The following is a 21,161-nucleotide window of genomic DNA, read 5'->3' as shown; positions in this document are numbered from 1 at the left end:
CTCCTACAAGAAAGTGAAGGCTTGAGCACCTGCCACATGGGAAATGAGAAATGAGCAAATAAAAGCACATAAGGCACTTCACTCAGCGTCTGTGCTCAGTAAGCGGAAGCTGAGCAATTGTCAATGCCAAGGTTACCATCATTAATAGTCAGATGGCACTTAATGATGGCAGATATTCTGAGAAATCTGTGGCGCCATGATTTCTCAGTGACATCACGCAGTGCCAGCATGCATGTCAATGTGTTGCCCCCTCACACCTGACTGCATGGTGTAGACCTTGGGGCCGCTGTAGTATGTGTGGTCTGTGGTTGAACATGTGGCTAAGTAAAACATGGCTGTATGCTCTTTAGATAACTTTCTGGAAATGGTCTTATTTGGGTCAACATGCTGATTTTGAAGACTTTTGAAACACCATCCACTTGTCTTCTGTAAAGTTGAACCCATCGGCCCAGCGACAGCTCCAGTTTCGCCCTGCTGAGCCAGGTGTCAGCGCAGCCTCTTGGGTGGGTAAACCTTCCCCAATCCCACTGGCATGAGTCCCAATCACAAGGGACATTGCCTAAAGGCAAGGTGACCTGCAGAAGATCCCCCTGGGGCACTTCTAACACAAGTCACCACCAGGCAGCAGATCAAAGGTCTAACTTCCTGGAGCTTTGGCCTATTTAGCTAAAATCGAAAAAAAGAAACTTTTCTGGGGCAACATTTGCATTCAACAGCTGTGCAATAGCCTGAAACTACAAGGATTTTACTTACTCAATCCCATAAAACAGTGATAGCAAGATAAAACTGGGACCGCCTTTACAGTCCAAGTGTGTTAATAGTTTCTCCTCCAGACCTCTGATCATAAATATTTCAAAGAACATTTTTATCAGCATGAATTTCACTTCCTCCACTTACATACTTCCCTTGGTAGGGCTGGTACTGGCTAGAAAACTCTAAGCCATTGTTTCTCCAGCTTTTATTTTTTTTTTTAACTTAACCCATTGTGCTTTTAGGTAGACTTAAGGGTCCCTGTCTCTTTTTTAGCATGGTACTATCAAATAACAGGCGGTTTTATTTTCCCACTATTAAATATCATAGCATGAAAGGTATTCTGTTCATATGCCTATTCCTAGAGGTTGTGTCACCTGGTCTCTTTTATTCCCATGGAAATTTAGGAGTCCTGGTACAGGCAGAACTCCTTGCCTAAACCCTTCAGGAACAGCTGTCACATGCTTAGAACCCCCCTCCCAATGTCAGCATCCTGCCTGTGTTCCTGCAAGAGAGACCTGAAGGACACGGTCAATGTGAGATAGATGGTAAACCCTGTTCTACCAGGCAGGAGCCTTTAATAGAGAGGAAATGTGGCGGTGAGTGCAAACTCTTTATGGGTTACCAAGAACATGGCCATAGTGCACTTGCCCTTTGGAAGCACCCCCAGATTTTGCACCATCAAGTCTAGAACCTTCCTGATACAGACATCAAGCCACACCTCTCAGGGATCACAGCTGTGGCCATGCTCTTTCTCGACTCTCTGCAGACCTTCCAGGGAGGCAGGGAAGTGGACAAGGCTATAGGTGACAACAGCAGGTGGAGATCACTCAGGAGGTCGAGAAGCAAAAAAGTCCCAGGGAATGATCCACTCCACCCACTCCCAAGAGCTAATAGGAAGGAACTACCATCTGTCGCTGAACTAGAGAGATAAATTCACAATCCATAAACAGAAACTGCAGGGACTGCTAGATTCTTGGGCTGTGGAGGACCTGCGAGTCCAGGCCTTCATGAAAGGAAACGTAGGCCGGCAGCTACCGGTCAAGTACACTGAGGGCCCAGCCTGGAGCACAGACCAGGCCTGGGGCTTCAGGGTTGCACCAGACCACACAGACAGGAAACTGATTTTTAAAATACTCCTTCTGCTTCCTGGCATATTCACATGCTTTTTTTTCTTTTTCTTGTCATATAATTGTGTGAGGAATTTTATTTGTGAAACAAAATGCTCGCTATAAAAGCAACAAATCTGTCACCAAGATTAGGAACTTTGATTTTGCCAATGCACTCACTTGGGCTTACCACATCTGAACAGGTTCTCATTCTAACACAAGAAAGCGGCAAGAAGGCTCACCGAGGTTGGAGAAATGTTCCCGGGCTGGAGGCCCATCCCTGCCAGCGTCTTCGCCAGCTCCGCCGCGTTGACCCCGCAGTTTGGGGCCACATTTGCCTGACATCGAATGTGTACATTCATCTTACAGACTGGAGGGGAGAGGACAAGGGAATCCACATTCAGAAAGGAGTCAACAGGTGCTGCAAAAAAGAACCTCGACAACTGGAAAGATTAGGGCAGAGGGATGTAAATGGGGGAGCAAGCCAGCTCATGCAATTCAACTTAAACCCCTAACACTCCCAGCATTCTATCTGTTTTTTGCAGAAGCACAAGGCCATATTGAACAGTAACACATTTGGAATACATATTTTTTCCTTGTGACCCAATGTGAGACAGTTACCTAAATCACATGTAGCAGTCATTGCTGATTTAACTGTAAGACTCAATATGGAGATGAAAATATCTGTCACAGTGACCAAAGCGACAATCAGGTAAGAAGAAATCGTGCCAGCTGACGCTACACTCTGCCTCAGCCCTCCACCAAGGTAGCAGCCTACAAGCCACACGTAGATCACTGCTCACACAGGATGGTCATGGTGCTTCTGAGACGAAACCCTCCAAGCCAAGCTTTCTTTCTGAGCATTGTTGTGGTTAGGCAGAGCTACAGCAGAACGCAGCATCCTGTGGGGCTGTGGGTTCTGTGCTCACAGCATGTGGTTCTAACTGCTTCATGGGGGAGGAAAAAGGCAACTATTTTAAAGGTCAAAGTAAATGGCAGTTGGGCGATGAGACCAAAGCAGACTAAGCGCCTGGTACACAGGAAGCTGACTAGGGATGATGAAGGACCCTGGGTTTAATCAGCAGAACGTTCTGCTAGAGTTCCTTGACCAGGGCCCTTTAATGGGGGATAGAATTGAAGCAGCGAACAATCTTCTCTGTAGTACCAGTTCCCCTCTGGAAGCTCGCCCAGATTCATGTGATTTAGGGCGCCCTCTTTAGGCAAAAGAACACCCAATCAAGTAGAAAGCTCCGGAAGATTATCTTGCATGGGATGGGCCCTGAGGCTTAAGCTTCCTTTAGTTTCATGGGAAAACTACTTGTCTCAGGGAGGCTAATACAGGTGAAGACACACAAGCTAGAGTGGACTTTCAAAAATATGACAATAAAAAAAATTATGAGTCTAAACATTGCAAGTGCACTACCCTCAGGCCACGAGGGAAAGAGCAGTGCACTGGAGCCCGGGTGCAGGGCTCAGCACTCGGCCACAACACTGCTAAAGCAGAAAGTGACTTTCGTGCTGGAATCCACACCCGGGTGAGACCATGCAGTGTCTGAACCAGACACGTGCATGAGTGAGTGAGTGAGTGAGTGAGTGAGAGTGTGTGTGTGTGTGTGTGTGTGTGTGTGCATGCGGGCACACTGGCTGCTGTTTTGGTTATATGGGGAAAAAATTATGAAACAGCATTCTAGCGAGAGGAAAGAATTTGCCTTCTTAAAGATAAGCAACTTGTCCATCTTTGCTGACAGAAACAGGATTGGTAAGTCCAGACAGTCGACAGCGGCTTTACAGCTCCACTCAGGCCACCTCTGCCTCCCCCGTCACTCAGGATGTGTCTAAGGCTTCAGACTGAATGCCACCTGCATTTCAACAGGTGACAGTGTAACCCAACAGCCAGATTGTTACAGTAACACCCAATGGGAGATGACTCAAAGCCAACAGCGTCCAGCTGGGAACAGTTAGGGGCTCAGCCCTTATCCCTAGTGAAGGCAAGGATCCCAAACTCAGGCTCCACTGGGCACAGTTAGTGATGTCCAAGCCTAAAGCCAAAGCTTAAATGTCCTTCCTCCAAGACCTTACCAGTCTCTACCAGTCACTTTGAGAAGATTTAAGATAGCGTTAGCTATGCTTTTACCCAATTCCTGCTCTTTTCTGGTGGGGTCCTCAGACCCACTCTCCTGTCAGTCTCAGTCATAAGCCAACCTTCTCCCAGTCACCTCACCTCTTTTACCATCTCCCATTTCTGATCCACATTCCATTTTCCCTCTTTTGAATGCCTATTAAAATACAAAACGAGTGGCCTCTGCTCAGCACTATATAGAGGCTAGCCAGCTACTTGCTGGCACACTGAATTTAGAAACTGATTTAATTTCTATGTTTAGGAATCTTTGGAACAGATGGAGCTTTCGATTTGCAAAGTATCTAAAACCTGGGTCCTAGGTCAGATTCTGAACCTATAGAACTGTGAGGGCTCTCATCATTTCCTTGGGGGTTCTGATGGAGCAGTGGGTACCCGGTGCCCCAGCCTCTCACTTTTGCATTGAAGTCCTTGCCGCATTATCCCCCAGAGCAGGGAGCCGCAGTGATCGCAGAATGTGGGCACTTTGTAGTTGTGGACGTTGAACTTGTGTGGGATATTGATTCCAAACCTCTGTTCAGCAATCTGTAAAAAGGGACAGGAGGACAAGAGCTAACCATCCATAACAGCATTTTTTGGTAAAAACTATAATAGAAGCCCACAAATGCAAAGTGTGACTACACACCCGAGCTGGATATATTATTTTACTTACCCAGCCATGATTAATTACTCAGGCCTTACTAACCAGACTCAGCACACTTTTAATGAGCAAGACTGGACAAAAACATGTGGTGTGCAATTAGGCTGTTCATCATTTGGGGAGATAAACAAATTAAAATTGCCATCTCATCCTTTATTTCTCTCCCTGCCAACCCCTTCACATCCAAGTCTATTTCCCAGCATCTTTTTATTTTAGAATTAAATAGGTCTTTTATAGACTATATGCACTTGCTATTGCCATAAGTCTTGCAGAAACTGTGTGTGGGGGTGGGGAAGGCGGCACCCAGAGGGCAGGAGCCACATTCCAAAGTGACAGGAAAGTGGCTCTCTTATTTAGCCCTTCCAGCCTTTGCCTGGCATTTGCATCCCGACAATCTGAGTACAAAGGTCCTGCTTTAATCTCACATGTTGCTTCCAGCAAATAATTAGACCTGGCATCTGCTCTAAGGTCCACATCACAATGTGAAGCAACAAGGACAGATGTGCACATGACAAAGGGCAGGCAATTATTACTCCTCTTGAAATCTTTCTAGCCTCTTTCTCCTAAAAGGCAGGGTTGCTACCCCTACATGTACTGCTTTGTAATCCTGCATATGTTGTGTAAAGAAATACTAAGGGTCAGAGTCAGACGTTCCAGTGCATCTGTAAATCCACTGCTAATTGCCAGCACTACTCCATCTGAATTCAGAATGTATGCCCATCCCAGCTGAAGGCAATGCAAGAGCGAGGATCCAGCATTTATGTACAGATAAACATCCTCTCTCTCAAATTTCTCCAGCGGCTGGAGGAGGTCAGCAGTCACCTTATCTAGGAACAGTGAACAACTTACTTGTCATATCAACTCTCTCTTGTTTAATGCTCACAAAAACTGAGGAAAGCATTGATCCCATTTTAAAATTGAAGCTCAAAAAGGTTGTGGGCTGTGTCTGTTCCTAAGGAAGCTAGCTAGCAGAGGCTGGATTCTGCATTCACTCAGGCTACCTTCTGCCGATCTCAGAGCTCCTTTCACTTTTACAAAGCTCTCTCCAAATTAACAGGACTGGTCCTTATAGCTTCTACCCAGATGATCACCAAAGGGGTTATGTCAGGAGAGCTCATGCTATATGAGCACAGAAATACAAGTGGCATAATATGAAAAGGAGATAAATTTCTATTCGAATATCACTTTCACCTTCCAAGAGCATGGTGAGGACATTGGAAGAGGAGAGGAGGAGAAAAATGGCGAGGAATAAATGGAGAGAGGGTAGGAGGGAAGGAAAGTGAGAGGCAGAGCCAGGCACTTCATCAGCAAACTGCTATCCTCTTACCTTTGAATCCACTTTGTTAATATTGTTTTGGCAGGTGCAGGCTGTAACAATTAGATGATGGCAGCGTTTATGGACGACACAGGTGCACACTAGGAAATCAAATCCAGCCATCACACAGTTATCAGAGGCTCACAGCACAGCAGTTACTACAGAGTCCACCCTCCTGGCGTGACTTGATTTAGAAGTGAGGTACACATGATGGTGCTAGTGCCCCCATTCTTCATCCTTCACTAGCATCCTAACCCGGGTCTTTGCTCGTGTTCAAAAGTGTTTGTAATCAAGTCCTGAGTTTATTTCATCCTTCCTGGCTTTAATACTTCCTGCCCCATCTCTAGAGGAATCTTCTCACAGTAGGATTCTGGTCAGCTCACATCATGAGCCCCAAAAGTAATATTTCAATGGCATCTCACTGCCAACCAATAAAAATCAAATTCCCCAGTCAGGTTCCGGGCTCTCCACTGGCTATCCCAAGCTTATCTGTCACCTTCCTTCTACGGGAGCTCTTTGTTCCAATAAAAAGTAGACAAGTTGGGCCTCCCCTGGTGGCGCAGCAGTTGAGTGCTGGGCTGTGAGGCTGACTGCAGCCTCTGCAGCACCCGGTTCTTTCCCCGGCCGCCAGCGAGGGTCCCACACACACACAAAAAAAGTAGACAAGTTGCCCTTCCTGGAGCAAGACCTCAACTTCCCACACACACTATGCTTGTCCTTCTCAGTCCCTGGGATATATTCTCTTTGCCTATCATTTAACTAAATCTGACCTTTAAAAAAAAAAAACCAACTTATAAAAATGTCTCTTCCACAAAAACACTCTCCCTGGCTCCCCTCTCCGTCCTCTGACCTTGGAGGACCCTTAATCTGCACCCCTCATTTTAAATCTTCCTCTTAAGGCCCTCAGAGTGCCCTGCCAGCATGATGCCTTGAACAAGAGAGGCATTCATTAAATATCTGCAGAATGATTCAACCATTTGAATATTTAAAACTTTCTGAATAACATCTTCATTTTTCATCTAGATCGCTGAAAGGTCAGTCCAGTATGCCATTAAACATGTATATGTACAATGAAGCAGTATGAAACCACATCATTTAGACTTTTCAAGGTATGTGGAAGTTTTTAGGATTAAGTATATAAGACAGACAACATGTCAGCAAATACTATACCTTAGAACAAATCTAGTTTTCAACAGATTGAATTCTCAGGAAAATTTATCAATAATTGAATGTAGCCAGATCATTTTGTATGAGAGGATTCTTCACACAGAAAAACATCTCATATTCTGAAGCATTTGATCCCCCCCCGCCCCACTAGCTTTGCTAAAGATTTAACAATTTTATGGATCTTTTCAAAGAACCAGCTTTTGATTTAGTGAATTTTCTGTTTTCCAATTTCACTGATTTCTGCTCAAAATCAGAAATCTTTATTTTGTTTATTTTAGGCTTAAATGTCTGTTTTCTAGTTTCCTAAGATGAAAATTTACATTTTTTTATTTTTAGAACTTTCCTGTATTCTAACATATTCATTTATAATGCTATAAATATGTCATTGAGCACTGCTTCCACCAAAACCTGCATATTTTGATAAATTGTATTTTCACTTGGTTCAAAATACTTTTTATTTTCTCTTGAGTCTTCTCTGATCCATGTGTTATTTAGACTGTTCTTTTAATCTCCAAATATTCTGTTATTGATTTCTAGCTTAATCTACTGCCATTTATGAAGATACTTTCTATGATTTCCTTTAAATTTGTTAAGGTTTGTTTTATGGCTCAGATGCGGCATATGTTGGTAAAAGTTCCTTGTGAAATTGAGAGAAATGTGCATTCTGTTGTTAGATGAAATATTCCATAAATGTAAATTTGATCAAGTTGTAATAGTGCTGATTAGATCAACTATATTCTGATTTTCCCTACTGGGTCTATCAGTTGCTGAGATACTGAAGTCTCAAATTATAATAGATTTGTCTTTATCTCCTTACAGTTCTATCAGTTTTTGCCTCAGGTATTTTGATGCTCTGTTGTTTGGTGCATGCATGTTAAAGGTTATTAGTCTCCTTGGAGAACTGACCCCTATATAATTACATAATGCCCCTCCTTTTCCTTGATAATTTTCCTTGTTCTGAAGTCTGCTTTGTCTGCTTGCTTTTGATTAGTGTTAGCATGGCGGGTATCTCTTCCCAACCAGGCATTTGGTTTTATATCTCTTAGCAAGATGTGAATCAATTAGTATCATCACATCTTCTTTTCCCTGTTCTTTTAATAAGTGGCACACTGAAAATCAGCCTATCAAATATCCTGTTGCTACAGATGACAGAGAGTAAATAACAACAGATATAATTTGTAAATCATGTATTTTTACACAAAATTGACTTGTTCACCAAAGGTTTCTCAATTTATCTTTGTACGTATGAGATGATCACAGCTGACTGCAGGGCATCTCTCTGGCTTAGGAGGTCCAAGCCAAAAAGGGATATTGATTCTGACCTGTAATTCATATCTTCATTTGGGGCTGAGAGTAATAGCATCAAGTCAATTATTGCTCTCCTATTGATTATATATTCAATTTTTTTCTAAATTTGAGGACTCAGTAAATAGTTTATACATATTAAAGTCAAAATTATAACCGAGAGCATGTCTTATTCTGTCTTTCTAAGGAAAACCATGCTTTACTTCTCTTCCAGAAGAATTCCTTATTTACACATTCCACTCTAGAATATGTAGTGCTATTGTACCCTTCATATGTAGAATGCAAATCAAGAAGACAGGTACTATGTATATAAATTGTGTGATGGTGCTCTAGGTAATAACAGGGAGGTCCAAGTAAAAGATAAGCCCAATCCACTCTGACTAAATTTCCTTCGTTCACTACCATTTTTATTTCATTTTGAGTCATTTCAATTCTAGCAAGTTGGATTTATTTTAGAATTGTGAAATCAAAATAAATTTATGGTAACATACAAGATTGTTAACAGCTAGATTTTGAGCATTTCTCACAGCTTTTTAAAAAAAAAAATGCGAAAATAAAAAATAAGTGCTTTCATTCCCCATGTCACTAGACAGAAAACAGCACAGTGAGACTTCTCAACGCCACTGACAATGGGATCATAAAAAACAAAACTTATCGAGATTCAAGGGTGCTATTCCCAAAAAAGCATTACCTGTTAGTATGTTCATGTTGTTGCAGAGGCAAATTTTTTAAATATTAAGCTTTATTAGGCTTAGAAATAAAAATGCCACCTTTGCGCTAACTAAAATATAGTCAAAATCCAACCAACACCGAAGAGCTGTAATCCTATGAGGCCTGATTTGACCTACAGAGTTATTTGCTACCATGATCATGGAATGTATTCTGTTTTCCCTAGGTCTAACCATTTTGTAACATAGGAACAAGAATAAACATAGGTTTAGAAGAGTTTTCTTACCTTGGCATTGATAACCCTGTTTCCCAAAAACTCCCCTGTTCAAGACAATAGAGAAAAAAATCACTGTCAGTCAAATAATACAACAACAATGCTCCTATACTTTAGGAAAACAAATTTTACTCTGGTCCTTTATGAAAAACACAATCTCAGTGAAGAAGCAAAGAGTGTGCTTTTGGAGTCCTTGTCTGTTACCACAGGACACAGACAAAATAGCTGATGGATTAGAATACTCCATGTAATATAAACAGGTGGGCACTGGTGATTCCCATACCACCTACCTCTGTGGGCATTTTACAAATCCTCAATGATAAAAAAAAAACCCTCCTCTGTACATGTGACTGAGGCAGCCTGAAGCATCACTCCATCGCCTTGTTTAGCACCCTCTCACATAACATGAAGATATGCAGAGTGAAGCAGATACATACAGAGATGTAACAAATGGAGTCCACCGCCTGACCTGAGGCCCTTTCCCTCCTCCTGTACCCCTAGGTCCAAGGGAGAACAGAAATGGTACAAAATATGACCATCACACACACAGTTTTAGCTGTCTCTCCCTAACAAGTCCCTGGGTAGTGGGGATATTATTCACGTTCTCATTAACAAAGACCACTCTTTACTAAGCCCAGAGACTATATGAACACCAAGCCAGACAGGTGACCTACATCATCTCATTTAATCCTCACAAAAGCCATGAGAGGTGGCAGGCAAGGCAGGGGGGTTTAGCACAGACTGAGCCAGATGGCCTGGCTCTGATTTGGGTCCAACTGGGAACTTCTTTAAACCATAATTTCCTCATTTATAAAGAAGGATAATAACAGTACCTCTTCAAAGGTTTTCATGATGGTAAAAAGAATTGAGAATATAAAATGTTTAGATTAATGGCTGGCACTTTATGCTTTGTTAAAGTTCATTGCATAGGAAAAATAAAATTTTGGTTCCAATTTGCAAATGAGGAGACACTCATGGGTTATTAACTAGTCTGGGTTCACAAATCTATCTGGGGTTGAGACTGAATGCCAGAGTCCCTACTCTTAATCACATATGTGTAACATAAATACCAAACATACAAATGCTCAGTGTATGTGTGTATGCACCCACACATGTCAAAGCTGGCTGTGTGGGAGTTAATTTTTCCTTGTAGGAAAAAGTGAGTGAAATTACCAGATAAGTTTCCATGAAGAATTTTAGTTGAGGCCACATGTCATCATCACAAATGAAATGCCTTAGGGACAGGAAGGTCAAAGAAAGGAGGAAAACAAAATCTTGTGACATAAAATATAAAGCCAAGACAGTCCCTCTTCAGTTCAGACAAACCACAGAGAGATGTGGGATTACAATTTACCAGCGAGAGCAGACCACAGCAAAGAAAAGAAAATAGGATCAAAGATGACACAGCTTCTGATTTTGTTCAGTAGAAAGTGTGACAATAGCTATTCCTGAAGGCTATGGTTCTGGCATCTCTGTAGGTATCATATCAATAGCTAGTTTAGGGCTTTTGGTTTAGACAAAATGATTCTCGATGAAAAATGTTAGAAAGTCTAAGCCTGGATTCTCAAAGATATAAAACTTGAAGTAGTCTCAAATATATATGAATTGATCAATATTCAGAAATTACTCTTGCACTAAGAGTCTTTGTCTTCACTAAACAAAATAAAGGCTGAATAAAAACACATTTCTTTTGATGCTACAGATACTAATATGTTGCCTCCTTCTGAATGTGTGTTTGGGTAAGGGAGTAGTTGTTGCTTCATTCTCCAAATAAATACGTTTAATGTTGCCGCTAATTGAGGTAACCATTACTTAAATATATTTCATAATAAATTTAAACTTGGGTCACATGTATACATGGTTAGATTGCTCCAAATCATCTGGGGTTTCTCAACTATTAATTATCTTGTCTTCTAAATGCCAGAAATCACAGTATATGATCACTGAAAGCTGTTACCTTCATCTACATACAAACACACTGAAGACTAACAATTTCCATTAATTTCATAATTGTTTTTTCTCTCTTTCTCAGGAGCTGATTGTATAATTTACTATTTATTGACCAATTAGCCTCTCTCTCTGATGAGGGCATTATGACCATTATGACCATGGTTCATTAGCACTTTTACTGAAATGGTTAGAAAAAGAAATAACATCTAAACTAGGAATTGTAAATTCTCTTGATTTTTTTTTCCTCCATGGGAATCAAAATTCTGGGTCAACATAATAGTTAAGAGACAAAAATCAGATCTTAAAGCAATTCTTAATAACTTTGCTGAAATCACACACAGGCAAAGAAGCCTCAATTAGAAAGAAGCTCTTAGGAGATGAGCAGCCAGAGGACCCTTACCAGATAAAGTCCCTGCAGTGAGAGCAGTAGGTAGGCTGCCTCAGGTATGTGGCCATGAACTTGTGTCCGTTGACCTGGTGGACTCGCCTTCGCATAGCCCTCTGGCGCTTCCTGGTAAAATGTTTGAAGATTCGGTCTCTCTGGAGAGTAGCTAGGAGAAAAAAGGAAAAAAAAAAAAAAACGTGATGAATCCAACTGAACCTTTGTATGACAAAGTTTGATATTCAAATACTCCCCAAATTATTTTTTTTCTTCACAATGCAGAAAATCATCATGCTTTTACTATTAACCTTATAACTTAAAGTTACTATTAACCTTATGACTTATAGTAACCTTTTGACTTAGTTTGGGGTTAGAGCTATGTGATGCCTGAGATTCCCACCACATGGCTTTAACTGGCTCTCCCGGACCTGTCTCGTAGCACAAACCATGGGTCTCCTGGAGTTCCGATGCTCCAGTGTCCGACATCATCACGGTCTCCTGGTCCCAGTGCAGCTGCTGGGACTGCTGGCCCATTGATTGGCTGTAACTACTGACAGGGGAAGCAGGGTTTCTTATTATCCCCTTTTAGGCTGCTGTCCTCACACACCAAATAAGGGAAGTGGCCACAGCACAGACAGTGAGAGAGCTGCCCAAGATCAGTCCCAGCTCCACCCCTGCTGGCTGGGAATGGAGAGAAATTAACCTGGATTAGGTGCAAAGTTTATTTTTTAACCTCATATATATTTTTCCAATGTATATAGAGACTGGTGATTGATAAAGATTACATCAATAATGCTTTTCAATTAATCACTGAGACAAACAGACCACCAGAATCCTAACCCACTAGACCATGAGGCACAGCAGATATAAAGGAAATTTAAGGAATCCTATAAGAATAATTTGCTAATAAATTTTAAAACCTAGAAGTAGAATCTCCATGAAAATACAAATGTATAAAATTAACTGAAGAACTACTTAAACCAAATAGAGCATATTTGGGGAAGAAATTGAGAATGTTTACTAAGGACTGCCTCTTACAAATCACTCAGGCCCAGATGGTTTCACCAGTGAATTATTTAAAGCCATTAAAGGCATAAAAAATGATAGTGTTTAAACCATTTTAGAAGAAAGAAGGCACCCATTTTTAGAAGGAAACTATGTGATACAATCTTGGAACTAAAAGATTAAACAGATATATCTCAAGATATAAAAAGAATAAGAGCTTCATAATCATTTTTATGTCATGGACCCTTAGTTTAATGTCTCAGAATACAACTTTATAATCTAAATACAAAATATGTAAGATTACAAAGAAAGAAAAGTATCAAAATATATTTTGAGAATATTATTTGATCTATAACTTAAACACTAAGTGACAGACCTAGACATTATCCTAATTTTAAAACAGTAAGCTGCATTTCAAAATACCTGTAAATATTTAAAACTTAATAGGAAAATATGTGATTTCTATTGCAACATTACAAGTACATTATAAGTACAGCTAATATTACTGTAGTTTGTTTATAAATGGAAGAAAATGCTACTTTTATCCTACAGATTAATGAAAATATGTTTTCCCTTCAAGTTTCTGGATCATCTAAATTCTAATTATATACATCAGAAAAAATAACCCTTTGTTTATACATCAAGCTCACTCAAATACTGATGCAGGGGTTTTCTTTTTTCTTTTCTTTTTTTTTTTTTTTTTGCAGGGGTTTTCATTATTGATATTTGTGTAGTTCAAAATTAAACAGGAAAACAAGATAGAAAATAGTAGTGAATGTTTTCATTTTATGGGTCTCTATTTTCTTAGTCCTTTATAATTAGTCCCCAACATAAATATTCCTTCTACTTAATAAAAGAACTCAATCCTGCCCACCACATTGGCTTCCCAGTTTCTTGGATGCAAATAATGGTACACAGTGAATGTCTTAACATTCAACATCAACTAACCACAAGGTAAAACTGAAAGTCTTGCAGAAGTTGAGGAATTTGCATGCAGTCTATAGAAAGTGAAGCTAGAATAGACTATCATGAATAGAGTATCACCCAGGGTCCATGGCAGATAAGGCTCGAGCAGAGTTAGATCAAATAACAGCTGAACAAAAGAAATTTGATGCAGATAATGACACAATAGACATTTTAACAAAGAATAATTTGAATATCAACATAGTAGGAGATGCGACTGAGAAACAGGTGAGGCAGCAAACACTTGTATAAAATATCCTACTTAAAACTGTACTATAAAAATGATAAAATCAAATATATAGCATTCTACTAAATTAAAATTTTGCCTGAAAGTTATTTGTTCTGAAAATAAGAGCCTATAACAAAATAGCAAAATATGTCTAGCATAAAATAGCTTTTATAATCTGATTGCATTTTCAAACTTCTTTGCTCACTTTTTAAGTATTAATAAATTGAGCATTCATTTTGAAAGATTCACTTTATGCAGACTTGTCCCAGTTAGCAATTACACCCAAATAACCAGGAACTCCTATACTATCCAGCATTATCTTAAAAGAAAAATCCACTATAACTGAGTAGGAATTTTCACAGGAACTTAATCAATATGTGTATAAGAATACAATTATTATATCTTTTTCTATTAATAGGTTGAAAAAAACTAAACATGGTAATTTCAACAAATATTGAAAAGGCACTTGATTAAAATTTAACTTGCAATGCAGTAAAAAAAATCCTTTTGAAAAGTAAACCTAGAAGACTGTTTCTTTAATATGAGTAAAACATTATGCTCACATGTCAAAAGCATCAAGCTGAATGGTAAATTTATAAAAATCTATTGAAAATAGAAATTAGTAAGATAGACTATAATAAATCACTAAAAGTCAACAGATATCTAGTATATTGAAAGAGCCAATTAGAATATACAATTTAAAAAGTCCCACTCAGACACTTACAAAAACCAAGCTATCTAGGAATAATGGATCAGAAGTACAAAAGGTTTATGATGAAATTATAAAAACCACTGAAGAACATGAAGAGATATGTAAACACAAAGTTCTTAATTAGGAAGAATGCATAATATTAAGATGTTTTTAAATTTGATAATTCTTTTCAGTTTATCTGGTATCATAAATATTAAAAAACTGTCCAAAAATGTCAATAAGGGAGGACTTGCTTTACATGCTAAAACATATTCTAAAGTTAAAATAATGAAAAAAGCATGCTACCATCTCAAGAAGAGTCCAAAACTAGAAATCAATTTGGCTGAAAGAGGACATATTTCAGTGGGGAAAAATGGTTTATTCAATACATGGCATTCAGACAACTAGATAGCCTTTTGGAAAACATCTCTCTATACAAAAACAATTTCAGAGATACACTAGGGGGCAAATAACAGAAACAAATCCAAAACATAGTGAAACATATATATTCCTAGGATGGATTGAGGATAATAAAACTCTAAAGCCATAAGGGTTACAGATTTGCAACTTAAAATTAAAGTTCTATCTGACAAAAGATACAAAACAGAAAACTGAAAGACACAAACTGAAGGAAAAAGGATTTGTAACACAAAAGGATTACTGTTTATAATATGCAGAAAGCAGTAAGTAAATTAGATGAACAATCTAGTAAAAATGGGCAGAGGATGTGAACAGGCAATTCATATAACTATAAAAGCAAACAGACAATGAACACACCAAGATGTCCTATCCTATTTGAAATGGACATGTAAGAACAAGAAGATGATTCCTTCCTTCAATTGGCAAATCTTTATAAAGATTGCTTTAGGCGCTCTTTCTTATTAGGGTGTGGAAGTAAGCGCCTCCATCCATACTCTGTTAGTAGGAGTAGAGCTGGGCTCCAGCCCTGACCCCCAACTTCTGGCTGTTTGCCCTGTTAAGACTCAGCATTCTCATTTATAAACCAAGCAGTATTTTCCTCATAGGGTTTTTCCGAGGACTGAATGAGGTAATGCATTCAAAGTGTTAACACAGAGCTAGACACATGGTAGCATTCAACACATGTAGGTATTTAAAAAATAACCTTATTTTGGAGATGAATTCGACAATATATGCCCAAAGTTTAAATGTGCACTTCCATTTTTATTTTGAGGAGACACTGCTTCACAATACTTCAGAGGTATAGGACATACCTCCTCAGATGCATGTTACCACACCACACCCACCATCAAGGCACCCACTCCCACCACAGTGCACTGGGCCCCCTCCATATCCTGCTCTCCACCCTCCCCTCAGGTAGCCTCAATTCTACAGATTTTTAGGGTGTGTTACTAGTTTGGTTCTGTCCCACCTTTGTTTTGTTTCTCCATATTCTACATATTAGTGAAACCATCTGATATTTGTTTTTCCCCTTCTGACTTATTTTGCTTAGCATAACCCCTTCCAGTTCCATCCATGTTTTCCCAAATGGCAAAATTTCACCATTTTTTAGTAATGAACAGTATTCCACTGTGTATATATAACACATCTATCTAATCCACTCATCTGTCATTGGGCACATAGGTTGTTTCCAGAACTTGGTTATTGTAAACAGTGCTTCAATGAACGTAAGAGAGTTTATATCTCTTCAAATTCGTCTTTTTGTATTCTTCAGGTAGATAGATACCTGGGAATAGAATTGCTGGGTCATATGGTAGATCTATTTTTAATATTTTGAGAACCTCCATACTGTTTTCCCATAGGGGCTGGGCCAGTCTACACTCCCCACCAATAACACACACGGGTACCCTTTTATCTACATCCTCACCAACACTTGTTTTTTTCTGGTCTGTTTGATATAGGCCATTCTCACAGAGTATGGTATTGGAATAAACACAGACACAAAGAGCATTGGAACAGAATTAAGAGTCCAGAAATATAAGCCTCACTTATATGGACAGATCATCTATTACAACGAAGTAAAGAGTATACACTGGAGAAAACTTGACCCACATGCAAAAGAATGAAACTAAACCACTGTCTAAAACCATATGCAAAATGGATTAAAGATTTGCATGTAATACTTGAAAGCATAGGGAAAAAAAAAGAGAGAGAAAACACAGGCAAAACACTGCACTGCACTGGCTTCAGTGTACTTCCTTTTGTTCAGCAATTTTAACTTCCAAAATTTTTGCTTCTATGTATACACCAGAAACAAGAATGTGTACTATGTGGATATTAATTGCTACATTCTTCTAACAACAAAAACTAGGGTCTAGACAAGAAATCTCAAAGAATGAAATGCAGAAATAGCCAAAATGAATTTGTTTGGACACCAGTGCCCTCAGAGTCTCACTCACAGTTAAAACTGTATTTGCTTCGCTTTTTGGTGTGTGTGTATGTGTGTGTGTGTAAATCTTTGGCAAGGAGCGAAATTACTTTTATTCTCAGGTTTCCCATCTGTCCTCAACCCTCATTCCTGTGGGCATACAAGTTCTTTTAACGCTGGACATAAGCACAGAAATCACTCCATTATACCACTTTCTTTCATAATACTTACAATAAAGTGATAATACTACAATAATGTAGTAACAATAAACTGAATGTATTTTAAGGTTCCTTTGTTGACAAGATGATAAAATTTAGCCCAAAGGTATCATCTGGTAGCTAAGGTATCACCAACCTGAGACCCAGTTCTATACTGGCCAAAGCAAAAGATGTATTGAATTACTAAGCACTTATCACATCTAGATGCAAATTAAATTCTCCCAGGAGGTCTAATTACCAAGAATTTACTTATTTAATCCCTTAATACTATGAAGATTGATTAAAAGGTCAACTACTAGCATTTTTAATATTGCATGAATTGAAGCCTACTTTCCCCCTCAACAGTTATTACCATAGCAGCAACACAGGCTATGATTTTTTTTCTAGATGATTCCTTATACCCAGAAGGATTTAGGAAGAAATTTCTTATAGCTGTCCACCCCTTAGTATATCTCTTAATGCCTCTTCTCCTGCTTTTCACTCCCTGGAATGCCCCTTCCCTTATGCACCTAAGTGGTCTCCCTCAAATCCTGAATCAAGACAAAATGGTCCTTCCCTCTGTTCCTGGGAGTGAGCCCCAATCCCTTCCCTTATCCAGGAAATGCACAAGCACCTCAGGTGCTGTTATCTCAACCAAATTTCACTTTTTGCTTTTCTGCATTCTTTGCAAACATGCCCCTTTTTGTTTAAAGACCATCTACATGCCCATGCACACCTCACACACCTGGGAATATGCAAGGTGTTTGACCATGGAAGAAAACTGGGGCTTTGAGTGGTGTTCACTGTCACCATTCCCGTGAATGATGCCACCCCCAGAAATAAATCTCTGGGTGGATACTGTGTTCACCTGAGCACAGACTGGTCCCCCATTGGACAGAGCACAGAGGGAGCTTCCTCCTTGTTTGCTTGGCTTCTTGCTGACTCATGCATAAGTTAAAAGCACCCCAAAAAGACTATTTAACCCTGTTGTGCCTTAAATCAACCCTGGCTTTCAGAAATCTTTCAGATCATATGTTAGTTGAACATGTCAGGCTACCCTAACATGTTCTGCAGCCAAAACTTGCATCACAACTTCTGTTTTGCTCCTGAGGTGCTCAGGGCCTCTAAGTAAATAGGAAGCTGGCTCAGGGCTGAGCATGGAAATTCACATTCCAGTCTCCAGAGGTGAGCAGGGCCTTGATCTCTTATTGGGAGTCGCTTTTGACAAGCTATCCCATCAAGAGGGTGGAGAGTAATTAAGTCAAATATAATGAAGATTTAAATGAACTATTTTGAAACAAAATTCCATTTCATAAAATCTCATTGTCATCCCACATGATCTTTTTGAGAATCTTCAAATGCACAAGTGACTAGGAGCCACCAAACCACCCCAAGGAAGTCTTCATTGCAGAAAGTTGTGCTGGACTGAAACTTGTGCTGCTAATGTGAGGCTCTGCAAGGAAGGAGTGTCTCTAAAGCCTGTAAAACTGTTTCAACTTTATCTCAAAAAGAGCAAATGTTTCTTTGCCTTCCTAAATTAAAGTTTTATGTTCCATGCAGAAATAAGATGTGAGCCAAACCATATGATGTAATTCCTAATCTTCAACTGATTATAAACATATTAAATCAGAGAAAATCGATAGGGCAGCACCTTTTAATTTTATATAACATGCATAAAGGATAGAACTTTGAGTCAGTGTAAAATAAAATTTAACTTTGTTAAATTGAATTAGCCTAGTAGCAAAGGCACTGTGGTTTCCTAAATCTGTGGCTTGTCTTGAAGAGGCTGTTCCTAGGAGTTGAATGGCTTTCTATACAATGGGGGTGGAGGGAGGGGGAAGGTTGAAGTGTGAAGGGGTGTGAGACCAGGAATCCTACTTCTCCCCTTTATAAGCTGGGTGACCTTGAGCAAGCTGTTTTATGTCCTATACCTGCTTCTTCATCTGTTCAACACAAAGCGTATGGAAACTCTCCTCAAAGGGCCATAGCGGGTGTCTGCTGAGTTAATGAGAGCATCATAATTAAAAAAGTACCTGGCAAGTAGCAACTAAGTATCACCTATAACAACCAACCACTGTTAAAATCCTTACTTCAAACTACCATATTTCACAGAGCCTAGGAATAGGAAGGATTTTTAATTCAATGACTTAACTGCTAGAAGAATCAATAGCTACAGAAGTGAAATGATGGACCCAAAGTGGCCCCTGCTAGTTAATGCCAGAACTACCATTAGACTAGAATCCTCCACTCTTGATTTTATCCCAGGGCCCTTGAGTAATACCACACTGCACTGCATCCTTTATTAATTTGGGTCTCCTGCAATCCCTAGAAAGTAATAAATTTTCTGGTGAGGAAACAGAAACTAACAGGAAGGTTAAGTGAGGTCAAGCAGCCAAGGCAGAAGTGGGGACGCCAGACTGTTTACTATTGTTGAATTACCAAGTAGTACTATCAAATGTCTTTCTTCTTCTTCCTGAGATATTTGTGTTATCATCAGTGCATGTGGAGGGAATAAGTGTGAGAAAAACAAACAGGAAAACCTTAGACTTAACCAAAAGTTCCTATCCAAGAAAATACCAGAAAGTATTACGTTGTGTATGTCTCTAAAATCTACCCCAAGAGGTAATGAAATAAGGTAGTGAAAGAATTTTGTTTAGTCCATCAAACACACTACAGAAGCAACTATCCAAACATACACAATACATATGAACAGCAATGCACAAGAATTTAAATTTAGAAGATCCCTGCCTGAGACAATAATGATAGGGACAGAGAAAAGTCAGTATATGCACTAAGCAAATACATAACTTTAGTGAGTCTTTACAGGAACACACCACCAGTGGGTGAGAGCACTGAGTGCTGAGTGAGGGCAGAATTACAGGAGTTGCATATCTAGTCCTCTTGTTAATTAAGGAAGACATCACACATGGGCTGAGATTAGCAGTTGTTTAGAAAAAAGGAAGGAGAACCTGGTGAACCGGGAGAGGGAGAGGGTTCCCGGATTTCCTGCCAGGAGCAGGGACAAAGCCTGCCACATACTGTTGATATTTTAAGATGGCAAACACCCCCCACTGTTAGGGGGAAAGGATGTTCTGAGCTAATCCCATACAGGCTTTGTGGACCCCACCCCCACTCCAGACCAAAGCCATCAGGACATTGGGAAAGACAAATCCCGTCACCACCAAAGGGAAGGTGGCTGGGACCTGAGGGTGGAGTTAAGCAGCCAGGTTGGGTATAAAAAACCAAACACGTGGGCCTTGGGTTCTCTCGCTCTGTCGCTCACCTCCTGGCTTCACGACTCCTGGCTGGCGGCCAGCTCTCAGAGCGCCATTTGGGATTCCAGATCGGCAGATCGGGTAGGACGCATTTAAAACTCTGTCTCCCATTTTTCTCCCTGAGCTGTACATTTCCTCATTTGCCCTTCCCTTGTAAATAAACCTTTTATTAACCTTTCGTGTGTGCCTGCAGTAGAGCATTGATAAGTTCTTTTAAGCGCATGGGTGAGGACCCATAGTCAGGCACCCCGTTTTGTGTCGGGGCTGCCCTATAACACCACCCCCACCCAAGGCACTGTACAATGTCAGAGTCTTCTCTGTTTTTTGAAATGAGCTTAACTGCATGACTCATAGCTATTTCCAAATTCAGATAGAGTGATTAGACTTGATGTATTATGAGGAGGAGTTATGCACATAGTTTACCACAGGTGTGTCTCAGGGGGTTGGCTCCCTCTGAAGAAGCTCAACCTATATAAACACCTACCATGTACAAACTCCTGAGGATGGTATCATCAACAAAAAGAGGAGAGAAAAATAATTTGTTCTAGACTGTCCTAGTCCTGAACAGGACTCAGGGTTCACAGCAGCAGGGCAAGCTGAGTCTGTCCTCAGCCAGGACTCTATCATCTCTGTCAGCAGAAAGGGGATCCATTAGGGGCCTCTCACCCCATTGTTTTTTTTTTTTTTCTTTTTATTTATTTATTTATTTATTTATTTATTTTTTTAATCTTAAATTTTATTTTTATATTCCCCCAT

At 39.8% G+C, this 21,161-nt stretch overlaps 1 protein-coding gene across 1 annotated transcript in view; it reads right to left on the bottom strand.

The window, feature by feature from the left end:
• The window catches only part of PRKCH (protein kinase C eta), a 205,355-nt gene that overhangs the window by 89,127 nt on the left and 95,067 nt on the right, over positions 1–21,161 (bottom strand). Inside the window, exons 3-7 of the mRNA XM_037503471.2 lie at positions 11,717–11,867; positions 9,379–9,413; positions 5,964–6,052; positions 4,392–4,521; positions 2,102–2,229 (exon numbers count right to left, since the gene is read on the bottom strand). Coding sequence (XP_037359368.2) covers positions 2,102–2,229; positions 4,392–4,521; positions 5,964–6,052; positions 9,379–9,413; positions 11,717–11,867 — 533 coding nt within the window. The remainder of the gene's footprint in view (positions 1–2,101; positions 2,230–4,391; positions 4,522–5,963; positions 6,053–9,378; positions 9,414–11,716; positions 11,868–21,161) is intronic.

The sequence above is a fragment of the Talpa occidentalis genome, unplaced genomic scaffold (genome assembly GCF_014898055.3).
Source record: "Talpa occidentalis isolate TD23 unplaced genomic scaffold, MPIMG_talOcc4v2.1 talOcc4.11, whole genome shotgun sequence".
Classification (NCBI taxonomy): domain Eukaryota; kingdom Metazoa; phylum Chordata; class Mammalia; order Eulipotyphla; family Talpidae; genus Talpa; species Talpa occidentalis.
This window is presented reverse-complemented; position numbering and strand designations above follow the sequence as displayed.